The sequence below is a fragment of the Archocentrus centrarchus genome, chromosome 12, assembly GCF_007364275.1.
Source record: "Archocentrus centrarchus isolate MPI-CPG fArcCen1 chromosome 12, fArcCen1, whole genome shotgun sequence".
NCBI classification, from domain to species: Eukaryota; Metazoa; Chordata; class Actinopteri; order Cichliformes; family Cichlidae; genus Archocentrus; species Archocentrus centrarchus.
In genome coordinates this window covers 2289040-2314002 of record NC_044357.1, presented here as the reverse complement: position 1 = coordinate 2314002, position 24963 = coordinate 2289040, and the positions used below count along the sequence as shown (strand labels likewise).

At 39.2% G+C, this 24963-nt stretch overlaps 2 protein-coding genes across 3 annotated transcripts; one reads left to right on the top strand and one right to left on the bottom strand.

Moving 5' to 3' along the window:
- The first annotated feature begins 10246 nt into the window (after positions 1–10246).
- On the top strand, positions 10247–13721 carry LOC115789709 (placenta-specific gene 8 protein). Of its 2 annotated transcripts, none has more exons than XM_030743228.1 (4): positions 10247–10276; positions 11988–12093; positions 12256–12380; positions 13445–13721. In XM_030743228.1, the coding sequence occupies exons 2-4, from the start codon at positions 12009–12011 to the stop codon at positions 13547–13549; spliced, it is 315 nt and encodes a 104-aa protein (XP_030599088.1). In that variant the 5' UTR covers positions 10247–10276; positions 11988–12008; the 3' UTR covers positions 13550–13721. The 2 variants fall into 2 exon arrangements, with proteins under 2 accessions (XP_030599088.1, XP_030599087.1); XM_030743227.1 differs by lacking the exon at positions 10247–10276 and adding an exon at positions 11731–11793.
- Positions 13722–15612: 1891 nt separating this feature from the next.
- Positions 15613–24963, bottom strand: cops4 (COP9 constitutive photomorphogenic homolog subunit 4 (Arabidopsis)). The gene is made up of 10 exons (XM_030743209.1): positions 24797–24963; positions 22900–22979; positions 22647–22798; positions 22429–22532; positions 22191–22344; positions 21949–22099; positions 21664–21834; positions 20717–20832; positions 20481–20565; positions 15613–15865 (listed from the first exon to the last, which is right to left on the bottom strand). The coding sequence occupies exons 1-10, from the start codon at positions 24868–24870 to the stop codon at positions 15732–15734; spliced, it is 1221 nt and encodes a 406-aa protein (XP_030599069.1). The 5' UTR covers positions 24871–24963; the 3' UTR covers positions 15613–15731.

Below are 24963 nucleotides of genomic sequence, written 5' to 3'. Positions count from 1 at the left end.
AAACTGACTGTTTGCTCACTGAGTCTGTGACAGTCCCACCGATCAAGTTACAGATTTGTTGCCAGTTAACCTAAATATTTGTAGGCTGCATCATCACTTTTTAAAATTTGTATTTATTTATTAAACATTTGTAAATAATGCAGTGATAAAATAGTGCATACAGCCCTTGCCAAAGCTGACACTTCCTTCACCTTCAAGTCATTCGGTTATCCTGCTGTGCAATCTCTCTGCCTTGATTGGTCCATAACACCAGTGACAATCACTTTTGCTGCCTGTCTGCATTCAATGATGACTGGAGAGGCACCCAGCCCACCAGTCAGTGGACCCTTGTTGATGTCCTATTTAAACCTTCTCTGCCACCTCATTCAAAATTCTGATTTACTTTGAAACATTATACTGTATTTTGCTGATTTAGGTTGTAATATTGTAAGCAGGTACTAGAAATTTAGAAAGACAGTTTCATTGTTTCCTGCCATGGCGCTGGCTCAGGTATATTTCCTTGGTCCACAGATTCACTACACTTGTTACGTGCATAAAAGTCAAACTTGACTAAAACCGAGAGTTGGCTGTTTTTATTTTCTGTTTTTGCTTTTGTATATTAGTAAGCTGGTTAAAAATATATCAGTGCAATTTTAGTTTTATTAATTTCTTTGAATTGGCAATATTCACAGGCCTGTTTCTCCCTGAAGTTTTGAAGCTTGCGCCTCTATTTTTTGAGAGAAAAGCAGGTTTTCAAAATATTTAAAAAAAAAAAAAAAAAACTGTTTACACTGACTGTAAAAAATGATGTGAAATTGCATGACACTGTGGATTGGTTTTCCTTTTTTGCCTACACTTTTTTTGAGTCACCAGATGCCACTTACATGCACTGGACGTTCTGTTTGGTGCACCTCAGTTGGACCCTCTTTTGCATTCAGAACAACCTTAATTCTTTGTGGCATAGATTCAACAAGGTGCTGGAAATATTCCTCAGACATTTTAGTCCATATCGACATCGTAGCATCACACAGTGGCTGCAGATTTGTCCATCCATCATGCAAATCTATCACATCCCAAAGGTGCTCTACCGGACTAAGATCTGGTGACTATGGAGGCCATTCGAGTACTGTGAACTCACTGTCATGTTCAAAAATACCTTTTGAGATGATCTGAGATTTGTGCTATGGCACATTTTTCTGTTGGAAGCAGCTATCAGAAGATGGTTACACTGTGGTCACAATGGGATGGACGTGGTCAGCAGCAATACTCAGGTAGGCTGTGGTGTTAAAGTCATCTACAGTTGGTATTAAGCCGCCCAAAGTGCACCAAGAAAATATCCATCACACCTTTATACTACCACAAGTGATCCTAAATGCTGCAGCTAGAGTACTGACAGGGACTAGAAAGAGAGAGCATTTTTCTCCCATATTGGCTTCTCTTCATTGACTCCTTGTTAAATCCAGAATAGAATTTAAAATCCTTCTACTTACATACAAGGTTTTGAATAATCAGGCCCCATCTTATCTCAAAGACTGCTGGCTTAATTGTGGTTCCTAGGATACTTAAGAGTATAAATGGGAGGCAGAGCCTTCAGCTTTCAGGCCCCTCTTCTGTGGAACCAGCTCCCAGCTTGGATTCACTCACCTCTTTTCACTGTATTTATACACCACTCTTCATTTAACCATTAATTATTATTAATCTCTGTCTCTCTTCCACAGCATGTCTTTTGTCCTGTCTACCTTCCCTCACCCCCAACCAGTCGCATCACTTAAATCATCTTTCGTCCACATTCTGATTGATGTTCTATTTGAACTTCAGAAGGTCAGCTTGACCATGTCTACACGCCTAAATGCATTGCTGCCATGTGACTGGCTGATTAAATATTTGCACTAATGAGCAGTTGAACAGGTGCACCAGTGTGTATTTTTTTTCCAGTCATGTTAAAAAAAAAAAGGGGGATTCTAAGAAACCAGACATTTCAACTTTAACCAAATCCAGCATATTTTATTATTATTTATCTGTTACATTTTTATGCTTACATATTGGAGTAGACTGGTTATTGAATGAGATGAGTGTATGCTCACAAAGGTTTTACAATGCATGTGGGTTTTGTGGGTAGGGCTGAAGGGCTTTTTCTGCTTTGCGTGTATATTTGATTAGATTACTTCACTGTAATCTTTTAGCTCTGACACGTATTTGCATTTTATAACTTATTTGATACTGTTGTGTTTACCTGCCCAGGGACTGCAAATGAGATCGCTGTTTTTGGGCACCATTCCAAATAAAAAATGAAGCTAAATTAATACAATTCATCTTGATTGTTAATACATTTAATGCATTAAAAAAAAAAAAAAAAAAGCCGTCGCAACCAGCTTGATATGACTCGGGTCAAGGCCTCCTCCCACTGGCTGCGGCACTCAAGTCACTCTGTTCAAAGATTTATTACAACTCATAATTTCCAGCTGTGTGTGGAGGTTAGGTAGCCCTTCCTTTCTAAAGGGTAAGATAAACACTTGGCTTAATTTTTTTTATTTATAAGGCATTGTGTAACCCATGTAGCAGGCCTTTATCAAACGTGCCACGTGCTGGCTCTTTTTACTGAAAATACAGTTTTATTCACTGTTCACCTGGAATCTGGCATAACATGTATACCAGTCTAAAGCTGCCCACATTTTTATCCTCATGGCAATTAAAAACAGCAACAACAATGACTTACTTTGACTTATTTTGGGATTTCCAACTGTTTTGCTTTTGCAGATTAATTTGTGTTACTTAGTGGACTGTTTAAAATGAAAGTACTATTAATGAGAGCTTCATACCCCACTCTATGTTGAAATAAAGGTAAATGAATGACTGTTAAATGAGGTGTAGGTGTGTCAGCCATACATCATGACTACCACTGACCTTTGTTCAGTGTTGTTAAGTAATGAAAACATAAATTATTTGTGTCAGCTGTGCCATAAACTGGCAACCTGTCCAGGGCGTACCCTGCCACTTCCCCCTACTGATGGCTGAGATATGCTCCAGCCCCAGCCCCACCCCCATGACACCACTATTCTGTAAAAGCATTACAGAAAATGAATGGAAATTAAAATAAGTCTAAAAGTCTGAGAGACCACATCAAAAGTCCTATTTTTCCACCTTATAGCTTTATTTATTCCTTCAAATAATAATAAAGTTTTGAATTTAGTGTAAATGCTAAGTGTGATGAATATCCTCCTTTATATTGAAGGCTGGGCTGAGCTGCTGCCCCCCCTCACACAAGCATACAAGGGCCTGGTGGAGAGCATCCTCTCCACTGGTATCTCACTGCGTCATGACAACACCACTCAGACAGAGAGGAAGGATTTCCTTAGAGAGAAAAACAGGCTGAAATTTTTATTTTCACAAAAGAGGGCACAGCACATTATCAGGGGCCCACACCACCCTGCCCACTTTCTCCTCAAGCCCAAACACACAGCTCACAGCCTGAGGAAAAGTAGAGCAGACAGCAGCATCTCACACAGGACTAGAATCCATAAAAGTTTATTTCCTTCCACAGTCAGACTGGTGGCTTCCCAGAACTCAGAGTAAAGGACTGTTCACACCCAAAATCCACTGTGCAATATTTCTCATACAAGTAAAATCTAATGTGCAACATTTTATTATTTTAAAATAAAATGCTGTATCTGCTTTTTATTATTGGTTCTTACAATTGTATTTTTTAAAAAAAATTAATATTTGAATATAATGCACAAAAGAATTATGTGTGAAACTACATAGAGGCACTCTGCTTTTGTTCTGTAGTTTTCATGGTGTCTGGTGTCTGGTGCTCTTCAAAAGGAAGAAATAAAATGACACCCGTGTGAAACTCTATGCTTCTGGTTCATACACTCCAAAGGCCTGCTACAGTGAAAATTCAGCGCTCCGCCAGTCCTGTCATCCCTCAACCTAAGTCATCACATCCAAGGCACAGTTAGGCAGTTGACTTTGCACCCAACCCCTGGATCCAGGCACGATTTAAGACAAACAACACGCTTAAGTTACAACTGCAGCATCAGAAGGAGACTCTGGACGCCAAGAACCTGAACAGGCTGAAAAGAGACTGCATAAATACACAGATAAACTCACTGTATTTGGCGGATAAAGTCAACCACACGGTAGGTGTGAAATTTTGAATATTCTAAGGTGTGTTTATGGAATGGCAATAATTGTGGATGTGTCTGTGTAAGGATTTAAAGATCAAAGCTTGCAGAACTCATTTAGTACATTGTGTGTTGTCGATGCTCAAGCTATGAAATCCCTTTAGAATTGTCGGTGTCTGATAAGTGTTACACTGTATTACCTGAGGGCAATCAAAAGTTATAGTCAATGTAAAAAAAAACTGCAGAAACAAACAAACTGTCACTCCTGATAGGGAAGAGGGACAAGCCTGCAGAAGCACCAACTGAAGGGGCAGACGAACATACAGACACACCATTTAGGTCCAGCACTCGTGAGAAAAAGCTAACAGAGAAAGGCCAAGAGAAGTGTGACCCACACACTAAAAAAGCATTATCAAGGCCTATGATTCTTAGAAGCTGGTAGCAAGGGAGACCAGGACAAACCTGAAAACCCTCTGCTCATTAGAAAGCCTTGATAGGTTCCAACAAGATATCCAAGTACAGCATGTTGCTGTAAGCCTCCATTATGAACCTATTCTACATAACAGTAACACCACGGCAGAAATTGTCAAAAAATGAATGCCTGTGTTACTCTAACAAGGGAAATTTGTGACCTCATAGGTAAACGTCTAGAGACTTTTAATGAGGACTATAATGACCACCCAGAGAAGGAAAGGGTGAGAGCAATCTTAAACAAATACGGATCTGTTTTTGGTCTCATCAAAATTGAAACTGTAAGCTCAATAGGGTCAATAGAGAGATGAAGCAACCACTCCAGCTCATCTGGTACCCATAGCAGTAAAATAGAAGCAGAAGCAGAGTTTGCTGCCATGCTAGAAAATGCAAAGGCCATGAGAGAAATTCAAGCCCAGCAAACACATCTTCCTAACTTAGCATCTGGATTCAGCTCAACTGAATCCAGATTGTTCCAGCCTCACCAAGCAGCTCCTGAAGTAACAATGGTCCAAGAGTCTGACAGTCTAGCACAAGGAATAGCCAGCTCATTAAGCAGGAGCCGCTTCCCAGTCCCTGAACCAACTATATTCAGTTGGTGACCCCTTGAGGTTTGCAGATTAGAAGATGTCATTCATAGCTCTTACTGACAGGAAACCTCCCCCAACAAACGATTATCTTTCTGGAGAGGCACACAAGGCTATAGAAAGCTTCTTTTATTGAGACTCAGATAATGCATACAAAGGAGCATGGAAATTTTGACAAAACAGGTACGGGAACCCGTTCATTATACAAAAGGTTTTCTGAGATAAGCTTTCAAGATGGCCAAAGATAGGCACAAATGACCCACTAGCACTACGAGAGTTCACCAACTTTCTCCAAGACGGCACTGAGGCGATTCCTCACGTCAAAGGATGAGCCATCCTCAGTGATTGCAAGGAAAACAACCAGAATGGATCGTGCGTCAGTGGAGTCCAATTGTTGTGGGTAAACTTGACACATCTGGAAGGTACTCAGATCTTGCATGCTTCACAGAGTTCCTGAATAGAGAGGCACAAATAGCCTGTAACCCTATTTTTTCTTGATGGATTTTAAGATTACAGATGAAAGGTCACTAAAGAGAGCTAAAGTGCTCAACACAAACACACAAACGAAGAGTTCTATTCAAGAGAAATGACAGCAAAGCAAAAGTATGCTGCTGTGTTTGTAAAAATGAAACGTGATATTGCAACGTGCCCCACCTTTGCTGCAAAGAGCATGAAGATAAAAAGGAATTCATTTTTTAAAAGAGGCTGTGCTTTGGGTGCCTAAGAAAGGGTCATATTACCAAGGATTACAAAAGGCGACACACATAACACATGCAGCAGTTGTCATCCCACCTGCTTGTACAAGGAGAGGAAACAAAGGCCTGTGGAGGTAATGATGAATGGCTCCAAATCTACAGAAGAACGCGCAAGTGTCTCACAAATTAACACATCATGCCTCCGCTACCTCAGCTATTGTTTCAGTCTTTGTGTCCTAGGTACAAGAGCCACTGAGAGAAGTACTCACTTGTGCACCACTGGACACACAGAGTGATTCCACGTTTGTCTTAGAAGATGTACTTGATAAACTGAATGTGGATCCCCAACCAGTAAAAGTGAAGCTCAGTATTATGACAGCTATCGACACACTCATATCAAGCAAGATAATTCATTGGATATGACTGTGCACCAGCGTTAGCTCCTCTCGAAGTTGTGTTAGGTGGCAAAAAATGAACAGTTTGCACAGCGATCAGAACTAGGATGGAGTATAATAGACACATCAAATCCCCACCTGGACATAAAAGGAAATCAAAGCTTTGGGCATCTCAAAGTAAAGGACCTGCCAGTTCCATCTGCAACAGACTTTCTGAAAGCCCTAGAAAAAGACTTCAATGAGAGAACTTATGAAAATAAGTATGTGTCTCAGGATAATGTTCATTTCATACAGTTCCTCAATAAACGCATCAAGCAGAAGGAAGCCCTTTCAAGGGCAACAATCCAACCAATCTACAAAAAACAAGCCACAGTTCACCTTCAGTGTCTTAAGAAGAAGTTAAAGGCCAATAAACAATATTATGATGAATATAAAACATTCATGGAGGAAATAATTTACAAAGGCGAAGCAGACCCTGCCCCTACAGCATCTAAGGGGGAGACAGAGTGGTACCTTCCACATCACGGCAGCTATCATCTCAGAAAACCAGGTGAGCGGGCAGTTGTATTTGACTGTTCAGCCAAACTCCAGGGTGTTTCTCTAAATGACACTCTACTAACAGCCTGATCTGATCAATCCTCTGGTAGGAGCTGTATGCCACTTCAGGAAAGAGGCCATAGCAATTATCTGTGACACTGAAAAAAGTATTATATCACTATTGTATCACTGTACCACACATTTGTTGCAAATTGTGTGCAACTGATTAGCAATAACAGTGATCCCAATTAGTGGCATTATGTGGACACCTCAAAAAAACCCGGCTGATCATGCATCCCGAGGTCTTAGTGCATCAGATATTCAATGAACAAACTGACTGCAAGGACCAAAATTTCAATGGGAGCAAAAATTGCATCTCGGATGTCGCATTTCAACACAAGTACTCGTTGGTGATCCTGAAGTTAAGACAATTTGGGTGCTGGCAACTGAAGCTCATAACTGCAATGATATCCCCAAACATCTGAGTCACTTTTCATCCTGGACAGGAGTTAATAAAGTAGTTGCAAGAATCAAGTGGTTGGATTCTAGACAAAAACAACACAGTGAATATGTGACTGTTGAAGAGCGTGAGAAGGCTGCGGAGGAAGTAGTTAAGCTCATTCGGCAGCAAATCTTCCCCCATGAATAAAAGATACTTCTGAGCAACGGGAACCTCTCAAATTCAAGTTCTCTTTTCAGTCTTGATCTTATTTTATACAAAGGGCTTCTCTGTGTTGGTGGGAGATTGAAATAGTCATCACTCCATCACAAGGCAAAACATCCAAATGATAGCCATATCACTAAGGTGATTGTATCCCACTACTATGCTAAGGCATGTCATCAGAGTCGATGCAAAACCTAAATGGCGCTTAGGACCAATGGATTCTTGGTCATCAGCGGGAGCAAGATGGTTGCCAAGTTGATACACACCTGTGTCCTATGCAGAAAACTTAGACAACTGACTGAGAGACAGCAAATAGCGTAACTCCCTAAAGAATGTGTAGACGCTTAAGCACCCTTCACATGCAGCGGCATGGACTATTTCAGTCAATTTACTGTAAAGAAAGCTTGCAAAGAATGCAAAAGATATGGCCTGATTTTCACATCTATGTTCCAGAGCTATCCATATTGAAATGCTCAAAGATCTGTCAACAGACTCATTCATCAATGCCTCGTGATGCTTTATCAACTTCAGCAGAGCTGTTCAAGAATTACACAGTGATCAGGGTTCTGATTTTGTTGGAGCCAGAAATTAGTTTAAGGAAACACTTAAACAATGTGACTCTAAGCTATTGGAAATCTTCTTGAACAAGAAACAATGTGAAATTGTCTTCAACACCCCCTCCGCCAGTCATGCAGGTGGTGCTTGGGAACGTCAAATCATAACTATTAGAAACATGCTGAACACCACCCTCGCGCAGTGCACGGGTCGACTTGATGATGCTTCCCTCAGTGTTCTGAGGGAAGCATCAACATCACCTTCCACCTAAATCTAAGGAAACTGGAAGGGAAACCATGGCTATTTTTAACAGCCTCTCAGTAACTGTGGATGGAATCAGTCATCTTCAAGCGTTGGAGCCTATAACACCTAATCACCTCATTATGATGAAATCTAAGGTTGCTCTTCCCTCCCTAGGAGTATTTGTGAAAGACGATATGTAACAAAGAGGTGTGTAGAGTTCAGTATCTGAGAGAACAGTTATAGAGTCACTGGAATCCGGAGTATATCCATGAGTCAGAAATGGCACGTACCTCAGCACAAACTCAAAGTGAATGATATGGTCATTATCAAGAGAAAAAAATCTCAAGGAAAACAAAAACCCCCTCCAAACCTTCAGTTATTCAGCGACTAATCCAAAAATTGTGACTCCTTCTGGAGAGCTGATTAGAACACAGTGACTGGCAATTTTATGAGTAAACTGCTGTATTAGGGATGACCTATACCTTTGCACATCTGATGGCTCTGCCTGAAGTTATTCATTTAGTAGGGTCAAGAAATCCTGTATAAATTCATTTACTCCTTCTGCATCTGTTCATTCATTCTAACAGGATTTGGTAATGAATATCCTCCTTTTATAGTGAATGTTTACGTGTGGTACCAGACTTACAGTGCCTTCTTTGCTGTGTTCAGCTCTTATTTTCTGCTGGTTTTCTGTGGATTGGTATTTATATTGTTTATAAATGCACATTTTTTTAAGAAACAAGCTTCTATTGTCATCTAGCAGTATGTGTTTTGTGAACATTTCATTTGTTTACTTAAAGGCACTCTGCTTTTGTTCTGTAGTTTCCGTGGTGTCTGGTGTCTGGTGCGTGAAACTCTACACTTCTGGTTCATACAGTCCAAGAGGCGGCTACAATTAATATCATTTATAAAGAAAAATTCTGATGTCCAAAGAAAATGTATTTCTTGGACAACAGTTAAACTGTATCAAATTAAAGGCACTGACCATAACCTTTGCACAAAATGGCAAATCTCCTTGAGTTGTATTCTTCCACTGAGGCAGTGTTCACTCATTCAGATGATGTCATTAGAGGCTTGTTTGCCACTATTGTTCATCTGCATCTCAAGTTTCCAGCAGGCCATTGCTCACTGAGTAGTATTTGAAAACAAACAAACCAAAAAGATTTATTAAGTTGTATCCAAAGCCTGATCAAAGAGTTCAAATGTGAGTACACTGTGATGAAGCTTTGTTCACTGAGAGACAGAACAGCAACTTCATCATCAATACAAAATCAGCTAAGAAAGCAGGACTACAGCCAGCAGAAGTCCAGTGAAAGAAGCCTGGCCATGATCTCAACAGAGGACGAGAAGATTAGGTGCAGTTTTATTCATTGCTGGAGTTTTTCAAAATAGAAACAAACTGAGATGCAAACAGGGCAGGACTGGAACCAGGAATACAAACTGAGAATCTAAGGAAACATTAAACTAGGGATCTCATACAGCTTGAGGGACAACTCGACAAAGTGCAACGGAAGACTGACACAATAAATGTAAGAGATAATGAGGGAAGGGGAAACAAGAGGGGAACACAGCCAAAACTAATCCCAAAAGAACAGTACCAGTAGACAAGGGAAGTAAATTAAATGGCAAACAATAGATTACCACAATAAAACAGGAACAACCGGGGGGAAAAAAAGGGAACATCACAGACTGAGCAACGAAAATAGGAGGGAAAAGTACAACAAACACTATAAACCGTAAGAGAACCAGGAATCTCAAATTAAAAAAAAAAAAAAAATTAAAATTAAAAACTAAAAAACGAAAAATTAGAAGTCCAAGAACGTCATTGGGTCAATGGACCCAGACAATGACAAAAGCAAAGGAATATGGGGAAATAAACATTACTGTAATTAATCAGAGTATAAACCCCACCCAGGAAAAAAAAAAAAAACGACTAATAGGAAGAGATATTTTCAGACTTCTTTCTAATTTTCTCATTTGCTAGAATTGTCAAAGGACAAAAGATCTTACTTTAAGTCAACATAAGGTTAGATTCTATTATTTTACCAAACTGTCATTTTCAAATGTGTCACAAGTTTTTGACAGAAGATAACTTTGCATTTTGTTATACATTGATTATTATCTATTATTGATTATTATCTAACAGTGGTTATATATTATTTTCAGCCATATTCTTTTCTTAGCATTGTTTATCATGACAAACAGTAATTTAAAGTTTCAGAAGTATCCTTCCAAGAGGCCTTAGGTAATTTAGAGGAAACAAGCATTAGCATGGGTGGCCAGTGCAAAGGAGTTCTTTATTTCATATTTTGAAAAGCCTTTTATTCTAATGTCTCTCCAAATTTTTAATTTTGTTCTGCGCAAACATTTTTGAGTTGTTTGAGTTCCTGGTTTGGGGCCTGCTGTGGCTGCTGGCTGAGTTTGTTGGTGATAGAGAGTAAGCTAGCATGGACCAGATTAGCCCAACATTTGTCACACAGACAAACAGAAGCTGTTCTACTGCCTCCTAACACAAATGACCCAGTTGAGAGAAGTATATGGCAACTTAAGGTTAACAGCAGACTGTTCAAAGGCTTTTACACTAAATTTTCAAGTGTGTTGACATCAGGTTTGTGTTTGCAGTGGTTGTAACATCACCTAGTGAGCATATTAAAATGACTTTAAAACACACCCAGAAAGAGAAAGAAAATTGTGATATAATTAATGTTATTTGATGTTAACAGTAATTTCACATTAATTTGAATCCAGTAGCCTCTCATATCCATTATTAAAAGAGGCTTACTCAAGACAATTACACCCACAGACAATATAAAATATATTTTATAGTGTCTATGGCCAAACCATAAATAATAAGATTTACTTTATTTATCCCAGAAGTTCAGAAACTCCTGTGTTACCGCAGGTAAAAACTGAGTTAAATACAACCTGTAACAAAATAATTTCAGTAAACTGAACAGCATAAAATATAACAAAGCAAATATAATAAGGTTAAAAAAAGTTACCAGCTGTAACTTTCATTACGGTTTCATTACAGAATGCAGATCCAGTAAAAGTACTCTAAATAAAAATACATTAATATTACTGTAAATGAAAATAGATATGGCTGCTGTTAACTCTGGAGAAAAGATTATAAATAATGAAAACCTTAATGGGTTAATTAATATAATTTTGGTGCATAAATCTTCCAAAAGACAATACAATTTCAGATACAATGCATATAGAAATGATATTTTTCTAAATGTTCAGCCTGAAATTAAAAAAAAAAACAACTTGATTTTAAACTTGTTGTTTGATCTACATGGGACATCCCAGTTTTCCATTAATTTATAAAATAATTCATGAGAAGGTCCTGCAAGGAAACCACGCAGTGCAGCTGAGTTTTATTGCCTTTATCATTTGACATACAGGTGGAGGTGTGGCTAGTGGCCTTTTTATTATCTTTGTGATTGAGTCACTTGCTTTTTTCTGTTATAAAAGCTCAAGCTGCTTCCTTCATCTCTTGTCCGCAATCCTTTTCCATTAGCATTTTTCACCAACCACCTGGTAAGACTTCTCTCCTCATAACTAACTGACTAGGAATCAAAAAAATTAACTTCATGTTGTTTGTTGTTTAAAATTGGAGTAACTTACGGTGACGTATTCTGGGGGAAGATAAGGGATGCAGTAATGTAAAGGCTGCAGCTCTTCAGCGCTACTGTCAAGAACAGTGATGAGAACAAACTCTTTTCATCCCACAGATAGACGTATTTAAATTGATCATGGCTGTGGTCAACCAACCAGGCGCATATCAACCTTCTGAGTTCCAGACGAGCGTGTTTGATTGCTGCGATGACATTGGAACATGTAAGCAACTCTCATTACTGTTTCAGTAGCTCAAAATATGCACAAAGGTAAGACAGCATTTCCAAGCAAGATGTAAAATGGATGAGGGCTTTTTGTTTTTTTTAAATATAGTTTTAAGATGTAAATGCTTCCTTCAACACATTTCCTTCCTCCCTGCCTCAGGCTGCTATGGTTATTGGTGCTACTGTTGCCTCGGCTGTTCCATTGCCAGTGACATGAACGAGTGCTGCCTGTGTGGTCTGGGCATGCCCATCCGCAGTGTCTACAGGACCAAATACAACATCAAGGTAAACTTTTTTCAGGGTTCACCAAGTTTAGACAGTTTTAGGCCTTTTTAGAACCAAAGAGGTGGTAATTTATTAGCCGCTTCACAGTTACTGTCCTACATGTGATGAAAGAACTGTTGTTATACCAAGATTTCTAGGTGAAATGTGATATAATGACAATTATTTGTTAAAACACCTCATTTCCTGCTGTATGTAACTAATGATGAAGTTGTTACCTTTTTAATGTCACCTGGACCAGGACAAGCAGCAGCATGAATTCATGCTTTAACAAATTAAAAACTGATCGGATGGAAAAATTAGTAGATTAGTATTCTGTCAAATATGCTGATATTAGTCTATTGTAGCTATAAAACTAAAATATGTTCCTTCTAAATTATGAAAAGAGAATTGTGAAACATTAATGCTTTTAGAAAACTGATTTACAAACATAAAAAGATCTAGTTGGGAAACCTAGAAATGTAGGCACTGTGTTTGTGGAACTTTGGCCCGTTCATCCAGAAGAGCATTTGTGAGGTCAGAGAATGATTTTGAACAGCAGGGCCTGGCTTACAGTCGCCATTCTGGTTCATCCCAGAGGTCATTCAGCGGGGTTGTGTCTGGACATGTGATATCTGGTCAAAAGTTGATTTGACTAACACATTTACAAGGATGCTGATTATTGCACAGCAATGTGATTGGAAACTCTTGCTGCCAGAGTCAACTTACTGAAAGTGATTATAAGTACTTTCCTCAAGTACAGCACTTGTAAAAATCTAATGAGCAGCATTTTATCCCTGGTCACGTTACCCAAGATCAATCTAAATATATTAGAAGATTAAGGGGAATAAAAGTTTTAAAAATCACGTATTTTTATGTAGTTTTTTTTCCACTGCCTGTATTCAGCTTCCTCCTTGATGCAAACATGGCATAGTAACATGTGCACACTCACCAAGAATACATATGCAGCTTTTGCATTTTATGACAGGAAATTCTGATAAAGATCATGCCATTAGCCCCATTCCCTTCCAGTAAAAGCTCACTGATACTGGGCTGCACCCTCTCTGAATAACTGCCTGTGTTTCCAGGGGTCCATGTGTAAGGATTATTTGGTGAGCATGTTCTGCCCGCTCTGCAGCACCTGCCAGCTGAAGAGAGACATCGACCGCCGCAAGCAGCAAGGCATTTTCTGAAAGGGTAACGGTCTTCTCCGGGCTCTAAAAAATGTTTTAGTTTTTAAAATAATGGCATTGATAATCTGATGGAACTTCATGCCTTCCAGACACTGTCAGGATAACAGAGACGTCACAGTTCTGAAAAAAAAACATCAGACCATCCCCTTCCAGTAAAATTGTTTAAACAGTATGATACACACCTTATTACTGTTGGCTGTAAAGTGATTAGTCTTCCATGTATCAGGTGCCTGCACCAGGAGGAAATTACATTAATCTCTTCCAGTCAGTTAACCATTAGTTTGTTTTTTTTCCAAATCACCTGTTTCTGTTCTAGATTCAAAATTTTGGTGTAGTTTTAATAAAAGAATTTAATTTTGGAACAATCCTATTTTGTTTTGGGTTATTTTTCCCCACTGTTATGAACATGTTAGTAAACTCTGCTCTTCAACTATGTTTATTGCTGTTGAAGTCTGCTGTTGGTGTGACACCCGGGCCCTGTTCCAGACAGCAGGTTCAAACAAAGCAGTCCAACCACAAACATAATGAATCAAACTTGTAAACTAGTTGGATCCGGTTAAGCTGATCTTGATCATTTGCAGTGGGAAAGAGGTCAAACTTTACATTTTTTTCCACATCTACTGAAAAATGTTGCTCGACAACATTTAATGATTATCACCAAGTGTGAAAATAGTACATAGTACACCCTCCGTCAGTTCTAAAGTTTCATATATCAGGACATAATCAAAAAAACAATATTACAGTGTCATTATTTATTTAACAAAAACTGTGCCACATGGTCCTATGTGGGAAAAAATAAACCATAAATCAGAGGATGCTTCTGCTGATACTTTGTGGTTGAAAAGTCTGAGCAGTGCGCAGTATCTACTGTCTTTCAGTCAGACTCCCTGTTTGTAACATCTAGATTTAAACATCAAGAGATGCCCAAAAACGCCCAGCTGGAGCTTTAAAACAGGACTTCCCACACCAGCACGTGACATCACAGCAGCGACTCATGATTTTTTTTTTAAATAACTGAATATATTTAACTTACTGAATGACTTCCTGTAACTTCCCCTCATCTCGTTGTCAGTTGAACAACAGGTTAAACAGAAAACAGAGAAAGCTTGGTTTGATGTCATCCTTATACTTGATTCTAGTCTATACACTTTACTGGAATTAGATTTTAAATGACTTTTTACAGGAAAGGCTGTTTATAAAATACACAACTACCACAAAGTCAGTCTACATGTTACAAAAGCTAAAGTTTTAAACCTGTAAAATCACCTGATCCAAACAGTATAAGAGAGCAGAAAAAAAACAGCAATAATAAAAAGTGGTATTAACAAACTTTTAAATACAAAATATAATTTTAGGTTATGGCTAGGTGCGGATGCCCTCACTGACGCAGCCCTCCAATATCCGGGCTGGGACAGGCATGAGTAGCACACCAACTTCTTATCCCCTTAAGCCATGTTTTCGCTCTCCTCCTGGTCACAAACCACAGATGTTACCAATATATTAACCGCTACACCATGAAAACACTATAATTTTGTATTATTGATTTCTTTATTATCCAGTAGTCTGATCTCTCTGAAACATTTCATTAAAAGGATTCGAGAACATGCACTCTAGATGCAAAATGCTGCTGTGACAGATGCTGAAAAATAAACAGAGCATTTCATGACTTTGTTCTACAAATTTAAACTGTGATAGATTAAAAAAAAACACACACACACACTAAAGCAGACAGTGAACTTAAATGACAAAAAAGCAGTTTCTCTCATCTCCGAGTTTATTACACTTTGCTGAAATTCCATCAGTGTTGGCAAAGTGCTACATCGAGAAGTACTTAACAGATATAGCTGTATTATTAAAAACTGAATGTGTTGGTTGTGCGTGTCTTAATTTTGACCCTATAACATGTTGACCATCTGAATGATAATCCAAAATGTTTTAACATGTAAACAATAAGAAGTTACCTGAAGGTACAGCACAGTCCTCCTATTAATACATAGATGCCAAATCTCAAACAACTCGTGGTACCAGAGGGATCTCCTTAGGTGCTTTTACTACTTTGACTGCAGGTGTTAGGTTTTTTTTTGTTTGTTTGTTTTGTTTTTTTGTCATTTTTTGTTTGTTTTTTTTGGTCTTTTTGGGGAGAAGCAAGACGAAACCTCAGGGTGCGCTAAAGCAGCCATTTTTACTGGGTCATCTGGGTTTCCATCGCCTGTGCGGCCCACTCCGGAGCCGCCTGACGGATCTTTTCTAGCAGATTGTTGACTTGGAAACATAACGACTGGATCTGTTTGTCCCAGGTAGGAAGGGGTTCCCGAGCTGCCAGAGAGAAAAGAAAACTTAGAATATTCATTTCCATTTCAAAAAATGTGAAAGACTATTTGTATGATAGCCATGGTGAAAATCTCAGCGTGTGCTTTGAGGAGGCTGCCCCCCTTTTGGCCACAAACCAAGTATCTTTTTGTCAGTGCCCCCCCCCATCACCAAACCGTTCATCACAGCGGCTCTCACTACCATCTCATAAACCTCCTTAACCCGACACTCGTCTCCACCCATTTCACCCTTCCTGCACGCTCTTCCTCACCTCTCTTGTGCACTGTCTGTTGCTTTAAATGGCTGGCCCCATCTATTCAGCTCATCCACCTTCATTACCAATCCATGCAGCTTCACTGGTACACCCATCTCCCTCTCATTCACATACATGTATTGTTTTGCTTCTACTGACTTTCATTACTCGTCTCCGGTGCATACCTCCACCTCTAGAGGCTCTCTTTCACCTGCTCCCTCCTCTCACTACAGATCACAATGTTGTCTCTGAACATCATCCATGGAGACTCCTGCCTGACTTCACCTGTCAGCCTGTCCATCACCACTGCCAACAAGAAGTGGCTCAGAGCTAATCTCTGATGTAATCCCACCCCCACTTTAACCGATCCATCAAACCTACCACACACCTCACCGCTGTCTCGTTATCCTCACTGATGTCCCGCACCACCTTCACACACTTCCCTGCCACTCTTGACTTCCTCATACAGTACCAGTAGTTCCTCCAGATCCACAAAAACACAGCGCAGCTCCTTCTGACCTTCTCCATCCTTCTCCATCAACATTCTCAAAGCAAACATCGCATCTGTAGTGCTCTTACTCAGCATGAAGCCACACTGCTGCTCACTGATCATAACCTCTCTCCTCAACCTACCTTCAAAAACTCTCCCAGTTTCATAGCTCGTTAACTTTATGCCTCTGTAGTTGCTACACCTCTCTACGTCACCCTGGTTCTTGAAGTGTGATTAATGGTTTCAAATAGCTCATAAATACAGCTTAATTTTGCACACTTCCTTAGTTGTTATTATTTTCAGTTAGTCTATGTTTTATTACTCTTGTTGTTAAATCGTAAATAATTTACCAGGGACATCCCCAGAGAACAGATGGGTGTCTCTCTGTGACAGACTTGCGATCTTTGAGGGTGCACCCTGACTCTCACCCAATGACAGCTGGTATAAGATTCAATCCTGTGTTTCTAAGATGGATCAGCAATTAAGAAAGGCTTAATATTTCTATGTAGCCCAAATGAGATACCTAGTATGCTGGTGCTGCCCATTACACCAAGCAAGATGGTATGACATAGAAATAAACAGACTTGTCAAATAGATACAATATTTATTTTTTTTGGGGGGTGGGGGTGGGGGGGTTAAGGACACATGGGCCAGTATATTCTGAGAATGTAATGATGTTTGCAGTATCCCACCTGTTTTGTGCTCTATTAAAACTAGCTAAAGAAAAAAAAAAAAAAAAAAGGCTTAAGTGATGGTCTGAGATGCTCTCGTTAACAGTTTGTTAGATGGCCATTAAATGTTCATCACATACAACAACTCTATTATTATTGCAATGCCTCAAAAAACTAATAAAACATTTAAAAAAAAAAAAAAAAGGAAAAAATTATTACTTAAAACTGTTTTACCCACTTACCCTAATGTTTGTCCATTATTTAACATAGATAAATCATGTCTGTGTAGATTCTCAGTTATCCAGGTCATAGTAGTCTCTGGAGCTTGAAAAAGGCGACTGGACTTCTTTTTGTTTCTTGAAGACGTTTCACATCTCATCCGAAAGGCTTCTTCAGTTCTCAACCAAATGGTGGAGAGACCCAGGTATTTAAACCCCTGTGGGCGTAGTCCCCTGGAGGTGGTTATGACCCTCTATTGATCATGTGCTTGAACACATGTGCCCAGGTGTGAAGGGGGCGTGGGTCATATTTAATCAGTGGTTTCAGTTGAAACCAACTTAGGACTCCGCTCCATTGTTTCCTGTGGCCTATTGAGGTCACTGGAACAAAGGTGTGAATGGGGGTTGAGACGTCTGGGAAGGGAGCTCAGGACAGCACTGTAAGCGGGGGAAAGTTGGTGACGTAATCCACCTCCTCTGTTCAATGATGGTTGTTCACAGTGGACATAGATGGCTTCTTTCACTCCTCTTTCAAACCATCTGTTTTCCCTGTCCAAAATGTGGACATTGGCATCCTCAAAAGAGTGCCCTTTTTCCTTCAGATGCAGATGTACTGCTGAATCTTGTCCTGTCGAGGTGGCTCTTCTATGTTGTGCCATTCGTTTGTGAAGAGGCTGTTTGGTTTCACCAATGTAGAGGTCCGAGCACTCTTCACTGCACTGAACAGCATACACTACATCGCTGATCTTGTGTTTGGCGGGTTTGTCCTTGGGATGAACCAGTTTTTGTCTTAGGGTGTGACTTGGTTTGAAGTATACTGGGATGTCATGCTTGGAGAAAATTCTTCTTCCAATAGGCCACAGGAAACAATGGAGCGGAGTCCTAAGTTGGTTTCAACTGAAACCACTGATTAAATATGACCCACGCCCCCTTCACACCTGGGCACATGTGTTCAAGCACATGATCAATAGAGGGTCATAACCACCTCCAGGGGACTACGCCCACAGGGGTTTAAATACCTGGGTCTCTCCACCATTTGGTTGAGAACTGAAGAAGCCTTTCGGATGAGAGGTGAAACGTCTTCAAGAAACAAAAAGAAGTCCAGTCGCCTTTTTCAAATAGATAAATCATCCATTGCTTTATGTGAACATAGAGACTCAGTGCTCTTTTGCTAGGGTTAGAGTCTCTTTCTCTCTACTCACTGTGTTTGCACAGAGCTGTGGAGCAGCCATTTAACCCTCTGTATTGATTCTTATGCTGCACAATTAATGTCAGAGGGAGTGGATAGTGCTACATTAATCAAGTGCAACACTCTTCCTCTCACAGCAAAAACTTTTCTGGCCACAGATCTGCGCTGTATGCAATGCTAGACAATTGGCACATAGCAAACTTTACTATTAACAACTTTGATCTTTCCATTCTAAAACACATTTGTTATTCTTAAGCTGTGAAAGCTACGTCAATATTCATTTTTCCTTTTTTCCTGTTTCTATCATCCATCCATTTTCTTCTGCTTGTCCTATCCAGGATCACTGATCCTCTCAGATCATAAGCTGAGAGGTGGGGTACACCCTAGACGGGTCACCAGTCCATCTGTTTCTATCTTTTCTTTTCTTTTTTAATGGGGCGTGGCTTCTATCTGGGATGGTGCAGGTATTAATTAGGGTTTTTCACCATTGATTGCTGTTCTGTTCACTAGAATACCTGTCCTTCCGCTTCTTCTTCTGATGTTGGATTCTACACTGACTCACTACACCATCTTGTGGTAGACATTGGTATTACATGAAAGTCTGCTCTACTAAGGATAAGTTAATTCACATTTAATAGGAAAAAAATTACATAGATGTTTTTGAAATAACTTCTTAGCTGTTGTTTCTGCACCTTCTGTTGATAAAATTTGTTAATTCTGGAAAGCAGGAAACTATTTCTAATTTACAATGAGTAAGCAATCAGTCAATACTTAAATAATTATACATTTCAACAAAGAGCCATGTTAAACTCCTTCTACCAATATAAACCTATATTTAAAAACAAAAAAAACAAAAACCCAAACCTCTGCCAAGGCAGCTCACTCACTGGACAGTATTTACTTTTAAGGGAAGAGTATTTTGTAGATATTCATTTTGTTTTCATTTTTCTCTTTAAACATGCTTTAAGAAGTCTGTAGTGCAGTAAAAACAAGTACAAGGTGAAGGCTTTCATTATGTAGGAGTAAGTTGTGGATAATGGGTACTGATTTGTAAATAATAGTTTAGATTATATTATAATATTATTAGTCATACAATATTGTACTACAGTGTATTACTAACTAGGCAGCTCATTCTCTTTCTCTTGTTGATAATACTTTATTAAACATATAACACATTTTGGAGTCAACTTGAAAGAAAGGCAGATGAGAAATGTAAACATGAGATCAGAGGTCAAATGTGACATGATATTTGGATGCAAATGTGATATTTAGAATCTTCATATATAATTCCTTATATGCCTGTATGTTGTCAATACATACAGACAATAGCAGCAAGAAGCAGTTTTAAATAGCTCTAAATAGCATTATTATCACGTTAACCTTCAGATAACGCTACTGACCTTGAAGGAGAGGTCAGAGGTCAAATGTGACATATTTTAAATCTTTATCCGATACTTCCTGACAATACATACCACACTTAAAAATCATAGTTTCCAAGGTATAAGGCTTTTCGTAAATTTTGTCCAATAAATCATTATATTGATCTTGAAGACCTTGGTGTGTGTGAGCCAAATTTGATTAGTTATCATCATCACACTCTACACCCCTACACAGTTTTATCAAAATTCATTCAAAACTTTTTGAGCCATTGTGTTTAGACAGAATGACACGCACACATGCAAACACTTCCAAATACATACCTCCTTGGCGTAGGTAATTAAAACACACACACACACACACACACACACACACACACACACACACACACACACACACACACACACACAAATCATCACTTACTTTCAAAGTGCACAATGCCATCAATTTGGTCAATGAAGCCATTCATACGTCCCTCAGTGATCATCTGGGAAGCAATCTTTTCAGCCTATAGACACAAAAACAAGAAACTCAGGTTTCTGTGTACCACTATGGAAAACAGGCAATTATGATCAACAGTACTTCAATAATTTCCCTATGGAGGAGAAAACTAGTGTAGCTGTTATATTAGTTTGTTGTTAATCCAATTCATATTTCACCTTTGCAGGGGGGATTTCCAGCAATGCTCCTAGCTCTTCAAAAGTGATGTTGTTGTAGAGTTTACTGGCTGACAGGAGGTTGTGTTCGATCACAGCTCTGTCGAGGATGCTGGAGCCTGAAACAAGAGAAAAGATGGTCCAAATTCTGTTTGAAAGAGAAGATCAGTTTACCACTATACACTATATCCACTACTTATATCTTTCTGTTTCTTCATCTTCTCAAAAACTGCATTTATTTGACTGATGGTGACCAGTTAGAAAAAAATACCACCCAACTCTACTGGGAAATGGTAACAAATACAGAGGCTATAAAACGAGTGCCTTCATAATCAGCACTTACGTCATAATCACAAATAATTAATTTGTAAAGCTCAATCTATGCATTATTACCAAAAGCTCATGCTATGCTTTGTTGTCACTTGGATTTGCAACTCATGATTGTGAGGGTGTGAGCAGGCAAGCCCCTCCATGTATTTCAATGATACAGTACATCCATGCAGGAGCGCAGAGATTCCCAGAGAGCAATGAGGGAGATTTCTGCAACAGCTGGAAAAGTCGAGATTCTCTACAGGAAACTTGATGGTGATCGATTTGTTTCCTGTTTTGATTTCTTTTCCTATTCTAGCACTGAAGTGGTGTTTTCATTCCTGCGCTGTAAAATCTATTGTCCAGTTGTAGCCTGCAGCAAAAAAATCGAGCACCAGTATAAATGGTTACAGAACTGTGCTGATGTCACAGTTATCACAAGCAAGGACCAATAAGTCAACCATAGCTTTGACATTATAGCTGCAGGTAGAACTCTTCTAGGAAAAAAAAAAAAACTTGCACGGCAGGCAGGGATCACAAAACCAGAACAAATATCAGCTGTCACCAACTGATTTAATGACAGTGGAGAAAAAGAACATTTCTCACAGTATACTGTGTAAAACCCAGTATCTTTGGCTCACCATCCGCTGTGGTGGCTTTCTGGTGAGGCATCAGCATGGCAGCAAACTCCTGCAGTTGGTTACCCCTGATGATGCGGTCCAGGTACATCTTCTCCAGGATACCATAAGCGGCCAGCTGCTGACAGCGCTCATCCTTAAAGAGAGTCGCCAACATACGGGAACGCTGCTGTCCTAAAACAAATTAACCCCGGTTTTGGTTAAGAAGTGGGAAAACAGCAAACCAGAAGTATGTTTATATATATTTTCCATTAAAATTATTTCTGAAAATGTAACACCTGGTTGTACCTGCAGAGGCCAGTATGGTGCAGTTCAGAGCATGCTTCAGAGCCTCCAGACGTTCACTTTCATGAACAATTGACTTATAAGACAGCTCGTTGTATCTTTGTGCAGCTTCAATAAACTTCCTTCTGAAGTCTAGGACTCTGGCATAGCACACCTAATGAAAGCAGCATGAACACTTATCCACACAGCTACATATAAACAACAAATAGACTGTGTAGCTATGAAATCACTAAGGGATCATGTACCTTATAGTGTATCTGCAGTTGTTCATTAGAGGACTCATTCTGAAGCAATGAGGCTCTGTTGATGTACGCTTCTGCCTGAACTGGATCATCATCTTCTAAGTAGAGTCGAGCAATTTTCAGGTATGTATCCAATTTATAGTCAACATTATATTGCCTGAAAGGGAAATATATACTTTTTAAATGGGATTTAAAGACATAATTACCATAAGAGCAAGACTTGTGAGAAAAGTTCACTTACTTTTGTCCTGTTTCTAGGGGAATGCCAACTAAAACTTGGGCAGCGTTTCTCCAGTCTCCCTCCTTTTCATAAATGGTTGCTAAGTGCTGTCTGATTGAGGCTACCTGAGGACACGTAGGAACATCATTCAGTTATGCACTGCAGTGGCAATACTCGGGTTTAACTGCCTGAATGATTGCCTCCATTAGTACTGTGTCAGAGAGCTGGAGGGCAATTACCTGTTCCTCAAAGGAGATGACCCTGGGCTGAATCTTTTCCAGGGTGAAGTGGTACACTGCTTTAGCTGTGGCGTCGGGCAGGTTGGGCAGATGTGTGCAGAAATCAGTGAGCAGCTGTCTCGAGATGACGAGACTGACATTTTCATTGACCACTGCAAAAATGTAAAATATAATATTAAGACATTCTACCTACAAATTCACTGAGCATGTAGAACATAAGCAGATGGTACAAAAGAGCACAGGCACAGCATACTTGCTTCAACAAAGGCCTTCAATGATTCCAGTTGATCGGCATCTGTAAACTGAATGGCTTTCTCCAGAATTTGCCGATATCTGCAAAAGATTCCATGGTTTTGAAACCTATCGCATTTACTGCTAAGTTCAAAATTGTTACATAGAAAATCCAACTGTTAAAACTTAAATATAAAACATACATAGATTTTAAGTTATAGGATGCAACCCAGTGTTTCCCTATAAAAATGTATTTGGACGAGGTATATTAATGGCTGCATACGTATGTGTGTCAGATCTTTATTTTATTTTTTTAAATGCACCTGAAAAAAAACTATGAACTACTGCATAGCTCTTATTTTGAAATTTCAGTTGGCTGGTGCTTTTCTTCGCATCTTTTCTCTACTAACTGGCTCACTTGAAAGTAAGTGGTTAAGTGTTGATCTTAATGTTACAGGTGAGAGACGATGAATGATGGAAAGATTGACGACAGTGATTAAACCAGTCTAAGAGGAGGCTGGGTTATGGTTCTTGTGCTCCGCATTTGTACTTTTCAACACTATCTGTCCTGCAAGTTTGAAATCAATATGTTAGACGATTACTGAGATACTGAAAGCATGACAGACAGACAGACAGAAAAGTGATCACCGAGTGTCTCCCTGCCTCTCTGTAGGGGAGACAATTTAAAAAATAATAATAATAATGACAGTGTGAGTGTGAATGGTTGTCTATCTCTTTGTCTTAGCCCTTTGACAGACTGCAACCTGCCCAGGGTGTACCCTGTTTCCCTCCCTATGCCAACTGGGATTGGCTCCAGCCACCGGCAGCCCTGAATTGGATGACTGGAAGAAGATGGATTAATGGATGGATGAATGATCACTGAACAGTCATTTCTTCAACTACTGTTCTTCACTTCTGTGAAAAACAAGTGTATTTTATGCTTCAGTGAATGAAAACCCCTTTAATAAACAGTGGTTTGAATATTTTCATTATGATTCTGGTGGTTTTCTTTTGGGAGAAAGCTAAAACCTATTGGGCTCCAAATTTTTATTATATATATATATATATTTATATATATATTATATATATATATATATATTATATATATATATATATATATATATATATATATATATTATATATATATATATATATATATATATATATATATATATATATATATATATATATATAAAGACACAGGTAAGTCTCTGCATCTATCTTTTTTTTTATACCTGAACATCCAACATGTGTGCGTGCATGTGTTTAGGGACAGTGCTCATATATGCACACACTTATTTAAAAGGTCTGCAAAACTGGCCATTAACCTATACCATATTCGTGGATAAAATATCATAAACACTTGCCTTTAACACAAACACGTATACAATATGACCTAAAGGTTACATGTTAATAATAACTGCCTGCTTTGACAATCAATGCCGACAAAAACTGAAATTGTAAAAGTAGAATTTACAGAAGTATTTAGCTTGCACAGATGTTCGTAATAAACAGGCTGTTTATTAGGTGGTAAGAGCGTACGGAAAGTGTGTCGTGGCAGTTTTCTAGTTAAGTAGTTTTATTCAAACTCTAAAGCTATGTTGTGCAGAGCACCAAATGTGTAGCTAAAAAGTAGCAAGTCAGCTAGTTAGCGTGTGTGATAAAACATACACTCCTCATATTATACTACCATCACGTAATGTGGGCAGTCTCTCCGTTTTTATGTTTCTTGCACTTTGCATAACAGTTGAAACGAAAAAATTGACAGACTGGTAACGCTTCTAACTGGTTTAGCAGCATCTATGGCTAATGCAGCTAACGTTAGCTTAGCTTAGTCCAGAACAGCGGTGTAAGTGCTAGCTAACACTTCCGGTTGCAGCTTTTAACGAACTGTGTTTTCCAAAATTAACGCTACATACTTGGCAGCAAGATCTTTATGAGATCCACTTGAGTTCATCAGTTGTGTAAGCTCCTGCCTCACTTCGGTCGCCATTGTCGCCTGCGTCCAAATGTCAACAGCACCGGTTTTCTCTGTCAAGACAGGGGGGAGCCCTCCGTCTGCAGCCGGAGCGCGGAGCTCGGCCAG